At 39.9% G+C, this 25,826-nt stretch overlaps 1 protein-coding gene across 1 annotated transcript in view; it reads left to right on the top strand.

Annotated features, from left to right (window-relative positions):
* The window catches only part of CSMD1 (CUB and Sushi multiple domains 1), a gene marked incomplete at its 3' end in the record, with an annotated part of 1,679,169 nt that overhangs the window by 1,586,707 nt on the left and 66,636 nt on the right, over positions 1–25,826 (top strand). Inside the window, exon 57 of the mRNA XM_079726547.1 lies at positions 15,124–15,309. Coding sequence (XP_079582673.1) covers positions 15,124–15,309 — 186 coding nt within the window. The remainder of the gene's footprint in view (positions 1–15,123; positions 15,310–25,826) is intronic.

Here is a 25,826-nt window from a genome sequence, read left to right as displayed (position 1 = left end):
CTGAAGCAAGTATAACTCATTAGCTGAGGGCGTGGTCTCTTCTGACCCATTAACAAAGATATGCAAGGCTCCTTGATTACATCCTACAGTGTTCCTGGCTTTTGTCCCCTGGGAGGTGCTTATTACAAGACACACTCTTGAGCCGTATTATATTCAAATTATATTATATTCACTTTTACCGAGGTCCTCATTAGGCCGATCATGAAAATGTCACCTTCGGTCTGCTTGAGTGATTAATGGAATGTCTGCTGTTTAAAGATGGCGGCCTAATAATAACTCAGTTTTACTCATGGGATCTCAGATGGTTCAGAACTGGACCCCAGTACAAGGTTAGACACCATTAACAGCCATGCAAACATTTATCTATGTTTTAAAATGTTTGTTAAACAAAATAATTTTATGTTGACTTTTAAAAGTAAAATAATGGCCTGCTGGGAGTCAGGGAATATGCTTGCTGCTATACCGCGCTTAGATAATACCACACAAGTTTAGAAAATTTGTAAGAGGGAGCTAGATCTTCCTCTGTACTTTCACTTGCCATACTCATTTTGTGATGGTTTAGAAATCACACTGTACAGCAATGTGGAGGGAAGGGAATGGATGATAGGACAGACACGTCTGTCTTGTGTGTGCTGAGGAAGACTTTGGGTAGGATCATGAACATTTAGAGATAAGGCTGTAGAGATGACGTAGTTCAGCTTCTCCATCTTACACGTGAAAATGCTTAAGCCAAGATGATAACTGTTAAAATATTTGCGGAATTTAATGGACTTCAGAGCAGGAATTCGTGGCCACGAGAACCACTGGTGTCAGTGTTCACACGGACGACTCCAGGTTTGCATCTGCAGGGAGCCTTTCACTATAACACAGATGCTACCTCAGGTTTAACCTCTTACAGAATCTTTTTTATGCTTAAGAAAAGCGTGACTTGGCCAGTTATGCTGAATACCTATGACCGTCAGGAAGATAATGACTTTAAATGATCAATTTGCTCTATCAAATATCAACTGTGTAACTATGGTCCTGCTCAAAAGGGGGAAAAACAAAAGTATTTTGTCTGTATATCTCAAGAATATTTTTCACTATTTATGTTAGAATTAAGTTATTATCAGGAAACTCTTATTTTAGAAAAAAGAATCACTAATAATTAAATCATAAGCCATCAAATATTTCCTTATCTTCCTCTCTTCCCCTCCTTTGTGTTTATTTTTGTGGATGTCAGATTGGAAAGGACACGGACCAACATGCCAAGTGACCTGAAATCCAGTCCTGTCTTTTCCAAATTTAACAAAAGGAGTCAATTTAAAAATTCCAATTAAAAGTTGTATTAGCAAGCCAACTGGTTGTGTTGAAGACTCATGGGCTCTTTTTCAAAAAGAGATGAGAGGCATTTATCTGCCTTTTCAGCTTCACGTTCCACTCATTCCCAGGGGCCCTTCATGTTGCTTAACTTAGAGTTTAGCGCCACTATATGTAAAATGGGAATAGTATTGTTTTGCCTTCCCCAAATTATGTAATAATTTTATAATTCAAACTAAGTAATTAATAGGAAAGGAAACAAATAGGTGATATTATTTGAATTGTTTACTCTAAATAAAACTTTTAAAGTAGAACCTTAACATGTGAACTCGTGAAGACATTTCTGGGGAGAAATAAATTCCCCAAATGTCTAAGGACACAAATTCTGTTTTCTTTCAGTGAGCCTAACTCTATAATGTACTGATATATTTTAATCTTCCAACAAATTAGCTCCATGGTACATATTTTAATCAATTATGGATTAGTATTAAACAATGACAAGTCTTTCCACAAGAAAGTTTGAGTGGATGTTAAGAATGTTTTATTCCTTAAACATTGTTAATAGATTATACAACACTTTGTTCAGTTCACGGCCTCAGCCGTGTAGTCTCGTATTGGAGCTGAACATCGGGAGATTCAGAGAGTGCGTTACGGAAGGCTGCAGTAAGTATGAAAAATTCTTCTTGCTCTACCCTTACCACCCCACCCCACCATCCTTTCCTCTGTGTCCCAGACTCACGGGACCAACGATCTAACTAACATACTTATTGTGCCTTCTGATCGCAAAAAGACAACTCCTTTTTTCCCCTCTAATCTGCTCTCCTGGGGTTTATCCTGTCTCAGAAAATGGGCCCTCAGTCCAGCCAGCTGCTTAATTCACTTCCCTCTCTTGCTTCCACCTGAAGTCCTACCTACAACCACCACGTCCTCCTGAATCTAGCCACTGAGTGTGTGCCGAGCCCATCCACCTCTTTATGTCCTCCTCATGGAGCACCCAAGAGGCTTTCCCTGACCACCTCTCAACTCATCCTGGGGACAGTAGTCAGGATGATCTGACCGAAACACAATGGGCTTGTGTCAGTGCCCAGCTCATCCTTTGCAGGACGTCCTGGAGGACCCAGCGTGGAGTCCTAACACTTCACCACTAAGAACGTGTCCTCTGACTCCCTCCCAGCTGTCCTTCCGACCAACCGCTCGCTACGCCAGCCTTCCCCACTCCCCAGCATTTCACCTGCACTTTTTTGCCTCACCTGGCTTCATCCTCTGAAGACTGGTGCTAGTCAGGACCACTGGCCTGGGGGCTGGTGCTTCAATAGGGAGACCTTTCCTGGGCCCTTTTGCCTTAATTTAAATAGTGATCCTTATTTTCCCCTTTGTTTCAGCACCTTGTTCTGAACCTTCGTGACACTAGTTACAGTTTTTACAATATAATTATATATTTGGGAGCTTATTTGTCTCATGACTCCCTCCCTGGTTGACTATAAGGTTCAAGAGGGAAAGGACAAGGTTGGTTTAACCACCATCCTTCACACCATGCACAGCATGGGGCCTGGCACATAGTTGATCATAAAAATCTGTCAAGTGAATAAAGTAACAAATTGTACTTGTTTTTGATTGGCAGGATGTGCAGAATATCTCTTAGATATGTCCCAAAGGCTCCCAGTGAACAATATGAGATTGATTCTGTAGAGCTGTTTGCCCAAAGTGAAAATTATCCTAAACGTTCTATAAAGGGAACTGATTCTAAAGTCCCTTTCTCCAAAAGCTCTGTCAGCTCATCAGCATGCAGAATATATTGAGTAATTATTTCTACCTTATCAATCTCACTGCAGTGCAGTAATGCTCAAGTTAGATAAAGTTGATCAAATTGGAGGGTATTTCTTCTTAGGAAGAGATTCAATGTCGTATATGCTGTGTCATGAACAAAATGACCATTTGCCATAACCTAAAACCCATCACAAAGCATGGCTGAGTTCATTTAGAACTTCAGCCAAATTAAGTTTGCTTTATAATTGTGTAGATATAACTATATGAATATATGGCTGAATAATTATATGTGATTAGAGCATGCATACAAGTTTACTTTCCTGATATGTAGGAGAACATGTAGAAACTGCAGGATAATTCTTCATCTAAACATAGCTCTTTTATAAGTAACTATATTAATGGTTCTAAAGAAAGACTTATTTAAAATACAATCCTACAAATTTCACAGGATCTGTATATTTTATCATGAGCAAGTTAACTCTCTTTTCTGAGTATCATGCTGTTGATTTTCTTGCTAAATCATAGTAGATAAATCCTTTTTTTTTCTCCCATTGGGTATTTTCCAAAAGACAATATCAATAATGTATTTTCTTGAACATGATTGAATAGAATCAAAAGATTCTAAACTTGGAAAGTACTTCAAAAGCTTTCTACCCCAATGAGCTGCAGTTGTAGATAGTATATTGGTTGTGATACATTCATATTAGGATTTGAATTTGGTTCCACCATTTATTAATTATGTGAACTTAGGCAAATTATTTAAGTTCTTTGAGTCATACTTTCCTTTTTCTGCAATAATCTTATCTGACTGGAGAACCGAGAAGATTAGCTGAGAAAATGCATGTAGATTGTGTTAGACACAATACCAAACACAATTTCATGGACTTGATTATGAGAAAAATAGTCAATTTTTGCTTTACATAATGTACGTCAAGTAGGATTAGATTTTGCTTCTCAGTTTACACAAAATTGAAGGGGTTGGAAAATGATCACATGTGGAATGGAATCAATGTGCTTGCAATCAATAATTTGGAAGATGTCCTTTTTGCTTACCTTTGTCTCGTTAGAAACCATTTGAGTTAATTTTAATTTAAATACATCAAAGCTGGCATTTCTTAAAAATAACTACATAGAATTTCAGATAGAGTTCCAGACCATAAATTTTAGATTTATAATTTTCATCAAAATAATATGGTCAATTAAAATATTCAAAATTAAAATATAATATTTAAACTTAATAAGCTTAAGGTGAAAGGTTTCCTTACCCTTTGTTGTTCAAATTATGACCTAAGTAAATCAAAATTTACTTAAAACAAATCTAAGTAAATACCAAAATTGTGTCATGATAATTTTAAAAAAACTTTAAACAGCTACCTTTTAAGGTATAATTTTTTCCATTTCCTAGGAATAAAGTATTTATTAAGCACTATGATATTTAAGACAGTGGGAAGGGTGAAAAGATTTATGACATGTTCTGTCCTATAAGGGTTTTATACCATTAGTAACGTGGGCACCACTCAGGTAAGATGTGCACATATAAGTGGAATAGATGGCAAATGTTCAGCTATTACAGGGTACATGGTGACAAATTCTAAAATTCTTTGCTATGACAGACATTACCAATCTATCACAGAACCCTTTCTTGTTCAGCCTCAGAATCATTTCTAAAAGGAGGTTCTGACTTCCACGTCTATGAACATGGAATAGATATACTTTTCTCTATTTCACCTCCTAAGTACAACAAATATCCCTGGACATCATATAAAATATATATATGAAAACTCTGAAAGGTGGAGAGGTGGTGGTAGAATGGCTTAGGCACCTCAGAACCAAAAGAATGACTCAGTGGTGAGTTCCCTGGGTTCTCTTTTCTACCTCAGGTGTTCCTGAATGGATGCTGGAGAAGACAGTCCTTGAAATACCAATAGAAACAGACAAAAATCCCCAATAAAAGCCTGCTCTTCCTGCCAAAAGACCAGGAAAGTCAGACAAGACAGAAAATGTTTTGTCAGTAATGATTCTTCTCCATCCAAACCCCACAGAGGAAACTGTGGCCATAAACTGCCCCCGACACTGCAAAGAGTGAGTGGAGAGCCCCCCAGGCTGTCTGCGATGCCCCCACCTTTCCCAATGGGTGGTGTCTGTGGAGGCTGAGTGAGGGGATGTGGCTTCATCCCTGCTGGGCAGTCAGTGATACCACTTGGGAAACTGGGCTCCCACCCCACCTGGTGGGGATGAGCTGCCCCTCCCCCTGCTTACTGGGTGGTATCAGAGGATGCACATTGGAGAGGATGCACAGAAATATTTCCACTCCTCAGCTGTAGCAAGACCATCCCTCTAGGTCAGTGAGGTCACATGGGGAGCCCTGCAGAGGCACCTCCTCCCTCTCACAGCCAGGGAGGTAGTGATGTTGACCTGGAGGAGAGTCTGAATTCCCACCCTGCCCAGCAAGGACCGCACCCTTCTGGACTATCACTGCTACCTGGCAGGAAGGAGGTTGAAGCTCCCTTCACCAACTGGAGCAACATCAAGCAGGGTCTAGCAAAACACAAGATTTAAATAAGAGCCAGAGCCTTATAACGTAATACCCAAAATGCCCAGGTGCTAATGCAAAATCACCTACCATACCAAGAAAGTGGAGGATAACAAACTAAATAGATGAGACAATGGAAGCCAATGCCAGGTGACACAGATGCTAGAACTCTCTGGCCAACATTTTAAAGCAGCCTTCATAGACATGCTTCCATGAGAAGTTGTGAGCCTGCAGAATCAACTAGAAAATAGAAAGTCTCAGCAAAGAAATAGAAGATATGAAGAGAAACCAAATGGAATGAGTAGAACTAAAAAATACAACTGAAATTAAAAGCTTGGTAGGTGGACTCAAGAGCTGAATGAAGAAGACAGGGGAAAGTACCAGTGAATTTGAAGATAGAAAAATAAAAATTACACTTTGAACAGCAAAGAGAAAATACACTTGGAAACAAAAAGAAAGGAAAAAAAGAACTTCAGAGAATGTGAGACTAAAACAAAAGACCTAACATTTGTGTCATCAGAGTCCCAAAAGGAAGGGAGAAAGCAGGAGAGCCTGAAAAAAACTTGAGGAAAAATGGCTGAGAACTTCCCAAATTTGGCAAAATATGTGGACCTAACAGATTCAAAAAGTTAAGTGAATCCCAAATACCAGAAACTCAAAGGAATGCATACCAAGGCACAAGATAGTCAAACTTCTGAAAACTAAAGGCAAGAAAACAAATCTTGAAAGCATCCAGACAGAAACAGTGGATTACCTATAGGAAAATAAGATCTAACTTACAGTAGATTTCCCATCAAAAATGTGGTGGTCAAAAGGAAATAAAACAATATTCTTAAGTGCTGAAAGGAAAGAACAATCAGTCCAGAATTCTATAGTTAGCAAAAATACCCTTCAGGGATGAAGGGGAAATCCAGACATTACCAAATGCTGAAAAACTAAGAGAATTTGTTGCCAGCAGACCTACGTTAGAAGCAAGGCTAAAAGAAATTCTCTAAACACACAACAAAAAATATAATAAACTTAGAGCATCAGGAAAGAAAAAAGAACACAAGAGAGCAAAAGTATGGGTAAATACAATTGACTTTTTTTTTTTTTGCGGTACGCAGGCCTCTCACTGTTGTGGCCTCTCCTGTTGTGGAGCACAGGCTCCAGACACACAGGCTCAGCAGCCATGGCTCACGGGCCTAGCTGCTCTGCGGCATGTGGAATCTTCCCGGACCGGGGCACGAACCTGCGTCCCCTGCATCGGCAGGTGGACTCAACCACTGTGCCACCAGGGAAGCCCTCATTTTCTTTTTGAGTGTTCTAAATTGTGTTTGACAACAGCAGCAAAAATTATAACATTACCTAATGTAGTTCTCAATGTATACAGAAAAACATAATTAAAAGATATTATTAATAGGGGCAGATAAAGGGATATAAAAGAATGTAAGATTTCTACACATCCCTCAAACTGGTAAAATATCGACAATAATAGACTTGAGAGGTTGTGTACATATAGTTAATACTTGGAACAATGACTGAAAAAAGCTATACAAAGAGATATGCCAAAAAATAACTACTGTAGGTAAACCAAAATGAAGTTCAAAAACTGTTCAAGTAACTCACAGGAAGGCAGGAAAAGAAAACAGAAACAAAAAAATAAAATGGCAGACATAAGTCTTAACATATTAATAATTACAATAAATGTAAGTGGTCTCAATGCACCAGTTATAAGACAGAGATTGGCAGAGTAGATAAAATGAATGAATGAGTGGATGGATATAGTCATGTTCAAATTATGGGTGAGTCCATTTTCATTTGGTAATGAACTTTATTTAAAGAGCAAAGCACTTTGTAGATTTTAAATTTCTCAAAAAGTACTTTGAGTTTGCCCTTCTTTATACAAATGAGGAAATTGAGGATCAAAGATTTTTAAAGTATATGTTCTGGGTCACACAGATCATAGGTTACAGATTTGGGGCTGAAACTCAAGAACTACTGATCCAAAGATCATTTTTCATAAATTGTTAACGGAGAATGTCCTGAGGTTTTACTCTAAAAGCATGTGTCGGTGTAGAGAGCAGCTTGGGGGAAGCGCAAGGATCTCCTTGTAACAAAAGCAAAGCTTCCTATTTGAGGGAATATGTATCTTTATTTATCAAGGACAGCATTTCTCTGTGTCTGGTGTGCTGGCTTCTTAGGCTGCTTTGTATTTTTCTCTTTACCTTCCATCTTAACGAATTGTTACTGTTATTCTTGGTTGTTGTTATTAGTGGCTGCTTTAAAATGGGCTCCCATAGGCATAGCAGGCCTTCTCTTGCACTTGCAGATCTGCCAGAGTCTCATGTAAATGGGGACAGAATTCTCAGCCAGCGCAGGGTGAGCGGGAAGAAAACCATCCACAACACATCCGTCTTTCCTCAAGCGTTTCCATACCCAGCACAATACCTCCCTGTCAGGGAAAGTGCTTGATGATAAAAACCAAGTGCATTCTGACTGGAAGGCTTAGCAGCCTTCCAGGGAGCATTTAGGATGGTCTGAACCCTTCATCCTCTGAGACCATACAGCTCGTTAGAGAAGCAGCCTCAAACCCCATCCCAGATCTGTGGATTCAGAATATGCATGTTATCAACATCCCTGGGATTCATACATACTTTAAAGTGTAAGAAACACTGGTACAAATGCTCTTGCTAGAGGTTTGGGATTTACTGCATGGTAAATCCACAACCATATATTTCATGTTTAATTTTAGTACTTTTATTTGGCAATTAACCCATTTGACAGCAGTTAGTACCAAAAAAGTGCATATTTCTGGAAAACAAAGCTGTAATTTTCTGTTTCAAGAAAGTTGATAGTGAAATGTTACCATCACAAAATATGTGTATATGTTGAACATCCACCCAAGAAGAGGCGTCTTGGTGATAATCTGATGCCATGGACACCAGAAGGCACTGTTGAAGCCCTATTGATATTTTTTTCAAAGTTACTAGTAATTTTAGGAAGGCTGTGCCCAAGGTAATGCTTACACAGACAGCTGCAGAAACTGCATTCCCATGTCTCTGGGAAGGAGGACTTCAGATAAATACTTGCTAAGTTTAATAAGACACACGGAATGAAACCAATCTGCTGTCTTGGGCTTAAATAGGCACAGCTAGGGAGGGCATTTGTTGGAAAGACACCAAAAAACTAAGGTGAGGAAGTGAGGGTGAGCCAGCCAGGGGGAGTGGATACTTAGGGTCAGCTGGCCACACACAGCTCAGTTTTGGGGGGAGTGGAGAATTATGGGGACTCAGAAGGAGATTTTGGTTGGCTTTGAAAGCCAGAAACAGTAGTTTAAGTTTAATGTTATAGGAAATAGGAAACTACTGTATAGTTTTAAAATGAGCATAAAGTTATGAAAACATTAATGAAGGCTAATCTGGCAGGTATAAAATTGAAAATAGACAATTATAATGGTCTAGGAATCTATTGAAATGTAATAGAAGATTCTGTCTAAATTCAGCAGACATGGATTTGAGACCTCAGTCTTTGACTTAGTGAGTGTTAGAGTTGGGACAAATCATAAAAAAAATCTAGCATCTGTATCTTTATCAGTAAGAAAATAGAATAAGGTCTCTTATTTAATAGGCTTGTGGTGAATAATGAATGAAAAAGCATGGTGTGAAAATGATATATAAACTGTAAATCCTATGTAAAGTAAGATGTAGATATTGTTTCATACATGATTGTATATACATATGTACATCTGCTCACATATATACATAGATATATGTACATATACAATACAAACCCACATCATTTATGGATCTTTTAAATCAGTATTTTATAAAACATTTTCATGTACCTAGTTTTTTTGGGTTTTTTTTTGGTATGCGGGCCTCTCACTGTTGCGGCCTCTCCCGTTGCGGAGCACAGGCTCCGGACGCGCAGGCCCAGCAGCCATGGCCCACGGGCCCAGCCGCTCCGCGGCATGTGGGACCCTCCCGGACTGGGGCACGAACCCGTATCCCCTGCACCGGCAGGCGGACTCCCAACCACTGCGCCACCAGGGAAGTCCTGTACCTAGTTTTGAATTGAATTATTATACTGTTATTAAACATACACAAACATATTATGCTTATACGTTTGTATTTGAAAATTAAATGCATATAAAACCTATAAAATTCAAGTTAGAAAATAATTTAACCAGTTGGATGATAATTCTTTTTTATTTACTTATTTATTTTTGGCTGCATTGAGTCTTTGTTGCTGCACACGGGCTTTCTCTAGTTGCGGCAAGCAGGGGCTACTCTTCGTTGCAGTTCGTGGGCTTCTTATTGCAGTGGCTTCTCTTGCTGCAGAGCACAGGCTCTAGGGCGCACAGGCTTCAGCAGTTGCAGCACGTGGGCTCAGTAGTTGTGGCTCACGGGCTCTAGAGCGCAGGCTCAGTAGTTGTGGTGCACAGGCTTCGTTGCTCCACAGCATGTGGGATCTTCCCCAACCAGGACTGAAACCCGTGTCCCCTGCATTGGCAGGCAGATTCTTAACCACTGAGCCACCAGGGAAGCCTGATAATGTTTTTCTTAAACTCAATTATTACTTGAAAAGTGATATGTTACTAATGGATACTACTCTGTAGTGTTTGTGTGTATGTACATATATCCATATACATACATATATGTATATGTATATATATATATACATATATAAAGAATCAACCTTTTTATCGTTTTCACCATATGAACAACTATATAGCTTATATTTTTATTACCTGCTGTAAAGTCATTTGGCTTTCACTAGAAGCAGGCCCATGATTTCTATATTATCTGCCTCTGGTATTTTTCTCCTTAGATTATAACAAATTACTTGGCTCCAACATGATTATAAATACAAGAGCAAATACAGGCCCTGATATATAGTAGAACCCAATTATAAATAGTAATCTAGACAATCTAGAATATTCTCATAATTTTTGACTATATGTGCACATACATATATAAAGGCACACATATATACATTTAAGTCTTAATCAGAAACTCTCATATGCTTGCACTGTATACTTAAGACCCCTCAGCAATTCACAGGTCACCATTTGGGAAACTGGCTTTTTCCTTCCATGCACCTGAGGCAGAGTGTGAGAGAGGGTTGCCGTTTTTTCTTGCAGCTCAGATCCCATTCTGCACCTCTCACCACATCCTCTTCTTTACCATGCATTTCATCTGCTCTCCATCCCTCCAGCTCCAGGGCTGATCAGCGGTCCTTCATATGTGGCGATGCTCCTGTCATATTTGATGTTCAGCTATGTCTTTTTTATTATGATCTGGGTACCTATTGGATTACCTCCTGGATGCCCCATTTCAGACCTTATTACCTACCATGCCTCTTACCTTAGCCAGGCCACAGGAAACCCTGCTTCAGGACACTCATTCTCTTCCCTGTTTTATACTATTATGGGTGGCCTTCCTCTGGGTTTGCCCTAGCCCTCCAAGTGGGGTCCTGATAACAGAAAGATAGACCATTTTGAGGTAGCGGGGATGCGAACTAGGATACTGGTAATGGGAAATGAGAAAAAAGCAGAGTGTGAAGTAAACTTTTAAATATTCAGGCAGTGATTGTCAGTCAACCACATGAGAGCAGTAGGAGGAAAGAACCCTCCTACTTCCTGCTGAATCAAAGGATCTCGCTCGACTTACCGAATTACTGGGAGAACGGTTTACTGAGGCAGTCTGTCAGGACAGCTGTGTGAGGGACAGCTACCAACCTAGGATATGCACAGATCGGGCTTGAGGCGTGGGCAGAGCCCAAGTGGAAATTCAGTAGGCAGCTGGTGATAACGTGGATGTCAATATATGAGAATCACAAGTCTAAGGCCATAGTTCAAGCCCAGGAATCACTGAGCTTTTTGAAGGGGAAACAAAAAAAAGAAAAAGAAAAGCAAAGCAAATGGTGAGGTGTTAGAGCCTCTGAGGAGCAGCAGAAAGAAGGAGCCATTGTAAGTTTCAGAGAACAAGTATTTGAAAGAAGTATGAAACAATAAGAGAAGCGTTTTAAACTTGCAGAGACAAGAAAAATTGCTCCCTTTATGGCCTTAAATATGAAAAGAAAAAATCCCACATGGATTTTGTACTATTAAAGGAGGCTGCAACAATGGAAATTGAAGTGTCTCTTCCAATTATTTAAAACCAAAATGACAACTCTCTCATGAGATATGTAATAGAAATAAACCAGCTTCCTCCTGATTTACATTTTGCTCTCTTTTAACAAATATATTAAAAGGAGTTATTCCTTGCAATTCATATCTTTATTTACAAAAGAAATAAGTAAAAATTGTGTGTATAGATGCATGCATATAAAGTTAATATTTTGTCATTTACTGAGTGCCTACATGGTGTCAATACAGTGCTAATGGTTTTGTACACATTATTTCATGCAGTCGTCACAGTTACCTTTGGGGTGAGTATTATTAACCTGAGAGCAGTGAAACAAGTCATTAAGAAACTCAAGTCATGGAGCTGGCGAATGCCAGAGGCTAGAGCTGATGCAGATGTCTGACTTTAAAACCTGTGGTCTCAAACAGAAGGTAAATTTCATGATATGAGTATGTGATCGTTGGTCTGGGTTGCCAGACAATATAAAGCTATGTTAGTACAATAAAAAACAAAACAAACAAAAACACAAGAAATTTTACTCCCTTCAGCTATGCCAAAAGTAAGAAAATTCTCCAGGTTTTGAAAGTTGTATACATTTAGCTAACTGACATTAAAAAAATATCTAAGGAATATCTGCCATGTAATAGTTATCATGCAGAATTTCTGGAATGAATGAATAGATGAATGAATACTGGATTTTAGCAGAAAACTGCCTTCAGCCCATAAGCCTAAATTTATAAGTCTATGAGAATTGTTCCATCTGTTCTTCATTGAACCAGAAGTGTAAGAATTCCATTTTTAATAGAGTGCCAACCTCTGTTTTGAGCTCTGCCACATAGCCTGATGTTAGGAAACTCTAGGGTCTAAAACCTACAGCTCGAGGCCAAAAACGATTCCTAGTTGTTGATCAGACAACATGGAAGTAAGACCTTCTTAAGTCCTGGGAATCAGGGTTCACTTGTGCAATAAGCTTCCAGATTTAACAGAAGTAGTTATAAAGCTGTTCTGTTTTGGCCTCCTGGGTCTGAATCCTTTCAAGGTAGGGTTTCCTGTGTGCTTGTAGAATGAATTTCATCTTTCCCATTTAACCTGCCAGAGAAATGTCATTTCATTCGGTGTTCTCCCCAGATGCGAATTGTAAGGAAGCAGGACGCTGGGCACGCTTCAGTGAGTGGCAGAGAAATTAAGGTTTGCGAGAATGAACAAATGATTATTAGAGCGAAATCTCAGAGAAAGTGGTGAGGAGACAAGACATTGGCAGGCAATACTCTGAGATCTTGATCGTAAAGGACCTTTACTACATTCAGTAATTTAAGCTGAACATTTTGCAAAATACTTAGCAGCCTTCACACTGATACATTGCCTTGGCAAAGCAGTGGCTTTGGAAAGCCAAAGGTTATAATTCAGTTATTTTCAATACTTTGTCCAAAATGATGTCCATATGTCTATGTTTTTTTGTTTTCCATTTGCAAATTTTTATTATGCTTCACACACACACACACACACACACACACAATGTATATTTCAGATGGTTGAAATAGCTGATTATAAATTTAAGCACAAGAGAAATTTTAGAGCTTGGTTTTTCCCAGAAGTTTGATTTTTATCAGCACTACATTTTTCTTTTACTCCTCTGATAATTTCCCATTGCATTCATTGAAGATTTTGATAAAGAAAAAATAACAAAGACAACAACCAAAAAACTGACACTGAACCACAGGTGGCCTGGGCTCCTGTAGAGCAGAAGGTGGTCTCACTTGGGGATCAGGTCTGTTCTCTGGCCCTAGGTGTTACTTTTTCTTGTTGTTGTTGTTTTTTATAAATTTATTTACTTATCTATTTTTGGCTGCATTGGGTCTTCTTTGCTGCACTCGGGCTTTCTCTAGTTGCGGCGAGTGGGGGCTACTTTTTGTTGCAGTGTGCTGGCTTCTCATTATGGTGGCTTCTCTTGTGGCGGAGCACGGGCTCTAGGTGCACGGGCTCAGTAGTTGTGGCTCACGGGCTCTAGAGCATGGGCTCAGTAGTTGTGGCTCACGGGCTCTAGAGCGCAGGCTCAGTAGTTGTGGAGCATGGGCTTAGTTGCTCCACAGCATGTGGGATCTTCCTGGACCAGAGCTCAAACCCATGTCCCCTGCATTGGCAGGAGGATTCTTAACCACTGCACCACCAGGGAAGTCCCCAGCGCCAGGTTTTAAACAAAGTCGCTGTGCTAACCCAGGCAAGTCATTTTATCTTTCTCTTCCTTACCTGTAAATTGTATTTTTATGTAAACTCTTTCAACCAGTCCTTCCAGCTTTATCATACTGTGTGTATATTCTCATTGTAATCTGTGGGAAAATCTTTAAATAATCTAAATTTAAAACCCATGATGATTTAAAATCCATAATATCTTAGGCTTTAATTAAGTAAAAGAAGATCCTTAATTTAGTGATTGCAGAGCTTCCCTTTGACAAGAGCACCTGAATTGGGTGTGTTGTTGGGAATTCCTTCTTATCCCCTTGCATTACTCTGTGTTCCTTACTGTAACTTATTTAACTTGAGAATTGTTCTTGTTTGTTTGTTTATCTCATAGCAGATAAGCCTGGATCAGAGCTAGTAAATTTCAGAAGGAAGTGCTCATATTGACCTCTCCCTCCATCTTACTAGTTTTTAAAATTTCTTTTTCATTCATACCCCTTTCTTGCCTGACCTTTCACATAAAAGCTAGCCTGCGTATCTCTGTAGGACTGAGCCTTCTGTTCTAAGATCTCCCCTTAATTCCTTAGTTCTGCAGACCTGTTTTCTGACGGATAGTTTATAACTAATACATTTTATGACAATGGATGCTTTGATGCTCTTAGCTAAGGTAATATTTACCGTTTAACAGAATTTCCTGTTTCCTTAAACTCCTTAAATTCCTTAAAGTCGCTTTAAGGAAAACGAGTCTTTGGCGAGTTGTTGGGCGGGAAGACTTAAGCTGGGGGAGGTTTTTGAGACCTGAGGTGGGCGATTCTTTACTCTGATTCCTATGAAGTCTCGAAACCAAGGGATCAATATGGTGATATATTTGTGATGGTAAAGATATTATTCTATGCTTTCTTTCTAGTATTAAATAAAGTAGAATGCATCACACTGTTCTCTTGACCACGGCCATATGATAAGGCGTGTCCATGTGATTAAACTGCGTGAGAGCCGTCAGACATACCTTCTGGAATAATAAATTTAAACATACTGTATTCTGACCCATTTTCCATTGTTTCCCATTCACTCTTAAGACCCTTACAACTTTGGAAATGTGCATACTTATGACACATGTGCGAAATGCAAATATCTAACAGGTTTTATACATCTTTGAGATGAGAAATAGAAAAAGAAAAGAAGAAAATTTCATAACGTCTATCAGAATAACCCTGTGCTTGCTTCATTTCTTTCCAGCTGTGTCCTGTGGAATCCCGGAGTCCCCAGGAAACGGTTCATTCACGGGGAATGAGTTCACATTGGATAGTAAAGTGACCTATGAATGTAATGAGGGCTTTAAGCTGGACGCCGGTCAACAGGCTACAGCTGTGTGTCAAGAAGATGGCTTGTGGAGTAACAGGGGGAAGCCCCCAACGTGTAAAGGTAAGTGTTCTAATGCTCATGCCCGTCTTTGCAGATGTAAAGAGGAACGGAATGCGCTGGTGAGAACTCTAGGCTCCAAAGTGCGAGATCCTCTCCCACAGCGTGTGAGGGCTCATCTCTGGCAGTGTGGTCATGTTAATGCCAGTTTATTCCATATCAGCCACTCTGACCATTTACCATAAGCTCTGCAGTCTTGAAGGTGAGTCATATGGAATCATGTTAGTTCCGTCAGCACCTAGACCATGAAATTTACACAGCAAATCCTGACTGTGCTGCCATTTTCAATTTGGAGGGATGCAATCAAGAGGTTATTGAGAAATTAAGCACTCTACACAAAACATTAAAACGTAATTCAACACGAGCTTCCTCTGCATCTCCCATCTCACTGTAAGTTCTGTGAGGTTCAAGGCAATGCTCAGTCTATTTTTTTTTTTTTTTTTTTTTGCGGTACGCGGGCCTCTCACTGTTGTGGCCTCTCCCGTTGCGGAGCACAGGCTCCGGATGCGCAGGCCCAGCGGCCATGGCTCATGGGCCCAGCCGCTCCGCGGCATATGGGATCCTCCCAGACCGGGGCACGAACCCGTATCCCCTGCATCGGCAGGCGGACTCTCAACCACTGCGCCACCAGGGAGGCCCCAGTCTATTTTTTTATCACCCTTTCTGCATAACACACTGATGCTCAATAAATATATCACTGATTTGTGAAGTGGGGTAAGTTTTCTGGAACGCTATTTACAGTATGTAATAATATTCTTAAAAGGGTCAAAAGTTTGGGTTCATTCTCAAACTTGTCTTAAAAAATAATAATCAAGTCCATAACACAAAGCCAAAAAGAACAAAAGTTGACACACACAGACACACAGACACACACACACGTACATGCCCACACACACAATTTATACCAAGAGTTTCATTGCTGCTCTACAAAACTGCCTCAAATTGGAAATAATCTAACTACCTAGTTTCTAAAAATTGAAAACTACATAGTATTTCTACATATACAATATTTTTGCTCTTAAGATATTTGCAAAATAGATCTCATGGGCTTCTATTATAATATTAATTTATTGACTTTTTTGTGTATAGTGTTTTGGTCATTAAAATTATTTGAACATTTTAGGTATGAACATATAAATGTTTACACAAAATAATCAACTTTTCTGCATTCTTTTTATTTTCCTTGCCGTCATTTTAATCTATTTTTTTCTTTTTTGCAAATAATTATTGCATTCCTGAGAGTCAATAAGGCACTGCTGAGACAATACCTACCCCTCAACTCCTGGCAACCACTAATCTTTTTATTGTCTCTATAGTTTTGCCTTTTCCAGACTGTCATATAGTTAGAATCACACAGTAGCCTTTTCAGATTGGCTTCTTTCACTTAGTAATACGCATTTAAGGTTTTGTCATGTCTTTTCATGGCCGGATAGCTCATTTCTTTTTAGCTGAATAATATTCCATTGTCAGATGAACCACTGTTTGTATCCATTTACCTGCTGAGTGACATCTTGGTTGCTTCCAAGTTTTGGCAATTATGAATAAAGCTGCTATAAACATCCGTGTATAGGTTTTTGTGGACATAAGTTTTTAAATCCTTTGGGTAAATACCAAGGAGCATGATTGCTGGATTATATGATAAGACAAGTATGTTTAGTTTTGTGAGAAACTGCCAAACTGTCTCCCAAAGTGGCTGCACCATCCTGCATCCCCACCAGCAGTGATGAGAGTTCCTGTTGTTCCACATCCTCACCAGCATTTGCTGTTTTTGGATTTTGGCGCTTCTAATAGGTATATAGTGGTATCTCCTTGTTTTAGTTTGCATTTCCCTAGTGACATTTGATGTGGAGCATCTTTTTATATGCTACTTGCTATCTGGAGCCTGGTCTCCAGAATTCCAAAGCAGGTGGTTTACATCGGCCAATAAGTGGATTGGCGTCATAGAAATTCAACACAAGGGTTAACTACATGACAATTATGAGAAAAAAAGAAGCACAGCATAGCTTTTTAAGTCCTGGTTTGAGGGTAGAGAAAGAAAGAAGCAGAGTTCAGAGAGGGGGAAGCAGACAATGTGTCTTGGATTCCACCAGTAAAGTGTGTGAGGTCTCTTCTCTGGGCACAGGGCAACCAGGGAGTTGCTCTTAGCGGGAGGCCTGCACACGCCCTAACTCATCCCTGCTCTGCCAGGACATCCGCCTGGTCGTCTGCACGGGGCCTTAGACAGATGGCCTGATGTAAACACTGTGGGGAGAGGTGACAGACACAGAGGAAGTAACGAGTGTGCCTGGACTGGGGTCAGTCTTTAGGGAGGAGACGGTGCTGCCACAGAGACTGAGCTTGGTCTGGTGGGATGAAAGCGATAATCAGACCCACCTTTCTGAACGGTAACTCCAAACATTTGTCTGTGTTACATCATTCAATGGTAATAGTCGTCCTCTGGAGAAGATATTGTCTTCTTCATCTTATTGACTTAATACAAAGTAACTGAGATACACAAAATTCACAATTTGCAACCAAATACATTTGATTGGTCATGTCATAAAAGCATCTGGAGAAGTGTTTGGTTACAGTCGAAGCGCCCTGTTGGAGGTCCTCTGCTGCCACCGGTAAAGCTGTGCGGTGATCGTTTGGCTCGGTGCTAATGCTTTGGGCATCATGAAAGCACAGTGGTTGTCACGTTGCCAGGACCTGCCTAGGGATGCCCTGCACGGTGGTGGAGCGTGAGCCAAGGCTGTGCATCCCACTAGCCCACAAGGAGGTAGTTTAAGTATTAAATAGATTTCATGATAAGTGGGCTTAGTGTAAGGAGAGGATATATGAGAGTCCCCACAGTTCTGAGAAATGCCCAGGAACTGGGGCAGAAGAGAACACAGAAGAGAGGACAGGAGCAGAAGCCAGGCTGTGCATCTGAGGAAGCTCTGGGCTACCCACATGGGGGGTGGGGGGGATGGAGCTCAGGACAGCAGTCTGGACACTCCCTCAGCCCCACCTCACTGCCTTTCCTCCTCCCGTCCCACGTTCATTACATCGAGTCCCATCACCTCCACCCAGGAAGCACATCTGCCCACTCAGGTCACTTCCATGCATGCCAAGTCACCTCCACCCACACCCATGAAACGACCTCCATTCATCTCCCTCCACAATCTCCTCTCACAGCAGCCGACTCATCTTTAAGCGTATGAAAATCACAACATGACACTTCGCTGCCTAAATGCTCCCAAGAGTTCTCATGGTGATTAAGGTAAAATTCGCAGACTCTTTATTTTGAACTCACTTCTCCAAAAGGCAGATATTATGGAGAGTCCACCTGGGAACGTGACCCAGCTTGTGGATGAGTCTGATGACTATTAGATGTTTAGGTGCTCACACCACATGAATGATAGCTCGTGTAAGACTAGTCTTGGACCCCTGTATCTTCCAGGCTGGATTCCCAAAGCCTTACACAAATTAACCCATTTAATCCTTACGAGGAATGCAGTTTTGGTATCACATCACTTAGATGCAAACCAGGAAGAGATGGGTTAAGGTGGCCAGACTCACAGACAGAGTCGCCAAGTCAGGATTTGGTTCCAGGAAACCTGAGCAGAGAGCCCTGTTCCCAATCTCTGTGCTGTTCTGCCTCTTGGAATTGATTTCTCTCATGATTTGTAAGTCTTATATGTTATAAAACTGAGACCAGAGACAGAAAAAAAAAGGTGCGTCTTTAATCTAGCATGTAATTCATTCCAAAAAGTATTCAATAGCTGATGGTAGGGGAGGGAGTCACCTTTTGTTTGAGGATCGTAGCAGAACCAAATGATTTCAAAGACAATGTATATTTATGTCTAAATTTTTCTGGAAAAATCAGGAATGAGAGGCCTTTGGCAGTTCAAAGGCAAATGTTACATCAATTAAGAGAACTACTTCATGTTTACATAAAGCATAATATTATAGCACGTAAGGTGGCTTAATTTATACATATATTTGATTTTTTTCTGTCTTAAATGCACATCTAGATGTACAACAGCTTTAAAGTTATAGTGAAAAGAATTAAATAACAAAATTGCTTTTTACATACAAATGAGGTTCCCAGTCTGAGAAATTTATAGTATGTTCAGTTAAATGATTGTTAAATGGGAAAAAACAATTTGCATTTTAAAACCTTTTTTGATACTGACTGCTACTTGTTCAGTAGGACAGGAAAATATAACATTTATAATAAAATGGGAAATCGACCTTAAATTTTCTGAGTATCATCTCAAACTTTCAAATATTTTCCCCATTGTTTATTAGACTTTATAAAAGGAAGAAATGGACAGTTCATTAAAATTCCCTGGTGTTCAAAGGCTGGAAAAATCCATTTAATTTTTTGAGGGGGAGTTGTTTTTTTCACTTAATTTAAATTAAAGAAATTGAGCTGAGTAAGCATAAAACTTTACCTCTGAGTCAAAAAATTTGGTTACTATTAAATTCTGAGATGTATATTTCCCAAAGGCCAATTCCTATGTTTGTATGACAGTTTTATAAGTTTCTTTACCAACTGAATAATATGTAGATCAGTACACTGAACCTCAAGAGATAAGAAACACTTCAGCTTTGATAAGTAGTAAATGTAAATGGTAAATAAACTTAGCTCATTTCACCCTCGGGTTTACTAAAATGAAGGTTGTAATAAATAACTTTCAGTTTGCATACGGTCCACAATCGTACAAATCTCCAAGGCAGATGTGTGAGCCTCATTTCTTTTCATTTTAATTATTTACTGAGGCTGGATTTGGATCACTGAAGATATGATTCATGCTAGAGCCATAATAAAGCAAGGGAGAGTTATTGGTACGAATGTCCCACGTCTACTAGTTGGACAAATGATGAGTAGGTATGTATCACGTCCTCTGCATTCAGGAGAAAACAAAACCATTAAGATTACCTTCCAACAACAAACAAAATCAACATTGAAATCCCAATATGTAGAGGCATTTTTCTTTTTCAGTTAAAGCTATTAGAGAAGCAAGTTTGTCATTAATAATTTATTAAGGACCTACTATGCCCTGGGCTCCATGAGTACTTTTAAGTGATTAAATGCAATGTGTATACATTTCAGGAAAGAAGGAGCAAGTTAAAATAATATGAAATAGCTTTATATAACCTGTAAATAGCCCAATCATAGAACATCTAAGATAACACATAAATTATCTGTCTATTTACACATATGTATGTCTGTACTCATCTACATGTAATATATTTATACATATAATCATATATAATACACATGTACGTGTGCATACATATATAAGTAAATTATACACATACATATTTTTATATGTGCTTGCATATATGTGTGTTTGTATTACAGTATTATAATAATGTTGGGGATATATATTTATCCCCTTAGTCCCTCAAAAAATGGCCTTACAGTACTTATGTTTCTTTATTAACTATTTCTATTTTCATGGTATAGTTCAGGTTATTCTTTTCATTTAACACCTGGACCAGAGTCATTTAATCATAAATCATATTGTTAAACCACAGTGTTATGAGACCAATTATGCACCAGCATTGTTGAGTTTCTCTCTGTGACAGGCACTGTGCAGAGCGTTTCACATGGGTTCCATCTTTGAGTCCCTGTAACAAACTCGAAGCACTGTTACTATTGCCATCCCGTAGGTAGGAGCTACTGACCAGAGGCGTGAGTGGCCACCTAGGGCTGCAGGGAGGCCCACGCCAGAGTCAGGCCCTCTGCCGCCGGCCCCGTGGCGCTTGACCACTGTGTCCTGCACGTGCAGCTGCTGTAAAAGGGTCCTTCTTGCTTATACTGTGCATTGAAAAGAGATTTCAGTTAAGATGTTAGCAAAGCTGATGAAGGAAGGCCAGGCCACCCCGATCTAAATGCATAGTCATCGTGCAAACTACAAATGCATTTCTGAAAGTATATATTAAAGCTCAAAAATAAGTGTAAGATGTGAGACACTTACTCTGTCTTCCAAGGCTGTGATCAGCTATGAAAATACAGCCCAGACCAAAGGGTGGTTTAATTCCTCAGCCGGCAAGATGGGCGGGTGACCCAGGGGGAGGTGCCCCTCCGCACCGTCCAGCCCTGTCTGCAGCCTGCTGAGATCTGCCCCTGTGCCCGGGGAACGGAGTGTTCAGCTGGATGCCCACCCACCTCAGGGTCAGGTGTTCATGGATTCCGGGTGCCGCACGACGCCCACAAAGCGGTGAGCGGCTTGGTGAGTGCTGGCCGGGTCCACCTCCTGGCCGTCCAAGGCATCACTTTGCAGGGTGGCTTGTGCTACTCTGCACAGGGTGAGGACTCGGCCTGCCAGCGGAGGCCGCTTTCTGGGAGCATCAGATGGTGACAAACCTCACTGTCGTATGTTCTATGGGGACAAAGTGTTTTAAGGCTGTAGATCACAATTGTGCAAACTTTTTACGTCTTTTGGGATTGTAGTGCTTCGGGGGAGTTAAGCTATTTAAAGGACCCAGAGTCTGTCATTTCAGATGTGTTTTTGTCCCATTATTTTCAGGGCCAACTCTATAATCTTTCCATCTCTTTTATTTTATTTCACTTCCAAAGATTGAACACGAGTTCATCCAGCTTTTTGTATTTTAGTTAGAATTGTGAACTGAGGGCTCCCCTTGGCTCCCTGATAAATATGAGAAAGGAAAGTTTGAACAGAACACTTGAAGAATGGTAAATACAGGGTTTGTGATACTGAGGTTCTCTATGGCCCCTAAGCACAGGACTGTATGAGTTATCCCTCTCCACGTTTAATCTCTAACAAATATAAGCTGCTCAAGGGTAGGCGTAACTTTGGTTCATGGGTGGAACTTTATAAATATTTGTAGACTGAAAGAATGAATGAATGAGTGAGACTCTGTAACGTAGTCTGACGTTAGTTAATTTTCTCTCCCTCTTTTCCTTGTTTATTCTTCTTGCCAAGCACCTGACAGCTGCTCAGTGCAGGGCCATGGTCTCTGGGGACAAGAGCTGCATAGAGGCCCCTCTTCTTTAAGACCCCTTGGAAGACCATTTATTATTAGTTTGAACGAAGATGTAATGAACTAAAGCTACTTGCAGTGAATTTAGTTCCGAAAACGCCCCCAAGTCAGAAAGGCAAGATCACTGTGGGATTCCCTCTCTCATTCTCTTTCTACAGACACACAGACACTCGGGTTGGAAGTACTGTTTTCATCCTTTCCAGGGCTTGGTTTAGACCCATTTTGTGTAATTATAAAATCAGCCATATTATGTAATTTTAGAAATAGATTTCTTATGGAACCTAGATTATAGAATTTGCAAAAAAATTCGGAACAATATTTGCCACTTAGTATCACTAAGTGGATGAGGTTACTTCAATATGGGTCTTGTTTTCTTGTTGAAATGAGGTTTCACGACTGGTGTTTAGGCTTCAGTTCGCTATTTCAGTGTCCCGTGGTCTGACTCTGTTAGTGTATATTTATTGTCTGACCACAGAAGCAACATGACAAGGAGCCCAGGGCAGAAAGATATGTCCTATCTCATAAGGGCTTGGAAACTTCACAAGTGGAAAAGGTAGTCATCACAAGAATAAGCAGAAATCTGGCAGTTGCAGGACGCTGAGAATGTAAGTGTTATGAGAGTCTAGGTTCAGTCAAGAATCTTGGAGAAGGAACCAGGAGTTCCAAAGTCTCCTGACTTTTTAAGTCTGTGCCTCTGAAATGCTGATGTCTCTCAGGTGAGCCTGTACGTTACACCCTAGAAGTTTACTTCAGAACTCTATCCTTTTCCCTATTCTTATTCTAGATAACTCACAGCGAATCATGCTAATCATTTGGCTAAGCTCTGAGGTAAAAACATTCATTTAAAAAGAATATTTACCTTTCAGAATTCCAGGATCTCAACCCAGCCTTTGTGGAAGCATTTCCTCACAGGGAATGCTTGTTGAAGTTAGATGGCATGGAATGCATTGAAGTCAGCACGGTGCCCTGGGTCTCCCCACTTTATGCTCCTTATTTACTGAAGCCAAAGCAGCTTGTTCTTCTGCTTCGATGCACCAGAACTAAGACTAGCTGTGCCCTTCCCCAGCCAGCGATACAGATGTTAATGGCACACTGAAAGCTGCACTAGGTTGTGAATGCAAGTAGTTCTGAGGCTGGCTAGATCATTTTACTCCAATGGCGTCAGATCATAATTTTATCAATCTAATTAAATGTGCTTGAACTAAACTTGGGAATAAAAAGCACTTACCCACATTGAGTGTGATGGGGGAATATCTGCATTACAAAGAAAAGACAATTGCATCCCTGCATCTTGGGGCTGATTAGAATATCACAGGAGATTTATGAGCAGTAACTGTAATTTATGAGAGGGAAGCCAAAGGGCTTTATTTATGGTGGCAATGCTGTCATTGTCTGAATATCTTACACAAAACAACCGTTAGTCTGTTGTTTCGCTGCTGACGGGATGACTCTAATAAATCAGGATCACTCACGGTTAACATGAAAAGCCAACCTCTCTCAAGTAAAATGTGAAATATTTTGTGTTGTCTTTGAAACGTTCACAAGATAGAGAAGCCGCATCCTTCCTGCACAGAAACTTTATTGTCTGTGCTTTCAGTAGGTCTGATTTGAGGAGGAGTATTTAGGGATTTTTAATACAAAACTGCATTGTCACCCATGTCAGCCCTTAATTCTGTTAACCATGTGACTTGGGGATGGTCGTCCGCACATCTTCTCTTGAATTTTTTGAAATAGAAGAAAATTATTCCATAAGAGTTGTTGTGTGTTTTTTTAAGGTGATAGAAGATAATCTATATTCCTGTTTTTAAAAAGTTAGGAATATGAGGTAAACTGGCAGATGGAGCACTCTGTCAACTCAGCTAAACCTGCTTGTTATGGAGGACATTTAACTTCACTACACTTGACCTGGCGATTGATTCACTTACAACTGTCATGAGTACTGGTTTATAACATTTGTGTAAACAAAATGCTTTCTTTTGCTACATTTTCCAGATGGACCGATATTTTAAAACATTCTTTTAAAATTGTCATTATTTATATATTGGTGTGCCCAGAGTTCTCACTGATTTCGTTGGTGCCAGTTGTTTTAGTCATGTACAGAATAAGTGCGGTTGTCAAGCTGTGGAGGAAATGGCAGCCTCAGAGATGCACAGGTCGGGGTTCTAACCGTGGGGGGTCCCCACTTACTGGCTGCTCCATGAAATACAAGTAACAGGACCGCCCATGTCCTCTCTCCCCATATTGTTGTGAGGGTCACTCAGTGTAAAATTATATATACATTTATACAGACAATGTGAAAAGGGTGTTTTTTTAATTAATTTATTTTTATAAATTTATTTGTTTATTTTTGGCTGCGTTGGGTCTTCGTTGCTGCGTGCGGGCTTTCTCTAGTTGTGGCGAGCAGGGGCTGCTCTTTGTTGCGGTGCGCGGGCTTCTCATCGCAGTGGCTTCTCTTGTTGCGGAGCACGGGCTCTAGGCGCGCAGGCTTCAGTAGTTGTGGGTCGTGGGCTCTAGGCGCACGGGCTCAGTAGTCATGGCGCACGGGCTTAGTTGCTCCGCAGCATGTGGGATCTTCCCGGACCAGGGCTCGAAGCTGTGTCCCCTGCATTGGCAGGCTGATTCTTAACCACTGCGCCACCAGAGAAGTCCCAGATTTTATTTGAAATATGCAGCAGGATTGAAATTGAGTTATGGATTTGTCCGTTTAAAGACTTAAAGTCTTTTCAGAAATGGCAATCATGCCTGAAATTCTAAAGGTAATCTGGTTAGAAAAAAATTATTTATATCACTAGGTAAAACACTTGACTATCCATATAAATTTTGGATAATTGTTTTACCTAAAAAATACCTGAGAACTCCATCTAAGGATTACTTTTAAATTAGAAAATTCTTTTCACATTTTAAACCTTGTTGATATTATTATTGCAATAATACCAAAAAGGCCTATTTTTTTCTGTTTATTTGCACATAGTAATGGTAAAATTACCAAGAGAAGATTAAATGGGATTTTTGTAACATTTTGGATATGTCTGATTCAATTATAATGAACTTGTATAGAATTTATAAGTAAAATGTATTTATTAATATTATTCTGAAAAAAAAAGTGGTATCTTTAGCTAATTCTTCCAGGATCAATAAATTAATCAATCTGGTCAACTTTGTGGGTAGCTGACTGTGAAGGTTATTAGCCGATGTAGCTTTGTATTTAGGGAAGTAGAGTTCTAGTTCCTAACATTGTAAAATTAATTTTAAATATTATTGTACTCTTCAGAAAATATATAAACTCACATATACCAAATCTTGCATATATTTTCAGCATTGTCATAAATTCCTTGAGTCCACTCCGGTAGTATTGTGCTACAGCTACTGCTACTACTACTGTTATTAAAAGTGTTGGTACTGCTCTTTATTAAGTGGCTACTATAATTCTAGTTCACTTCCTAAGGACATGAATAGATTCTCTCCTTTAAGATTCGTTAAACACTTTTCTCTATAGTATTAATGTGTGTGCATGTGGATTTTGTGTGCTAATAAATCCAGTA

This window comes from Hyperoodon ampullatus (genome assembly GCF_949752795.1).
Source record: "Hyperoodon ampullatus genome assembly, chromosome: 20".
Classification (NCBI taxonomy): domain Eukaryota; kingdom Metazoa; phylum Chordata; class Mammalia; order Artiodactyla; family Ziphiidae; genus Hyperoodon; species Hyperoodon ampullatus.
Note: the sequence above shows the minus strand (reverse complement) of the source record. Positions and strands in the feature narration are given on the sequence as shown.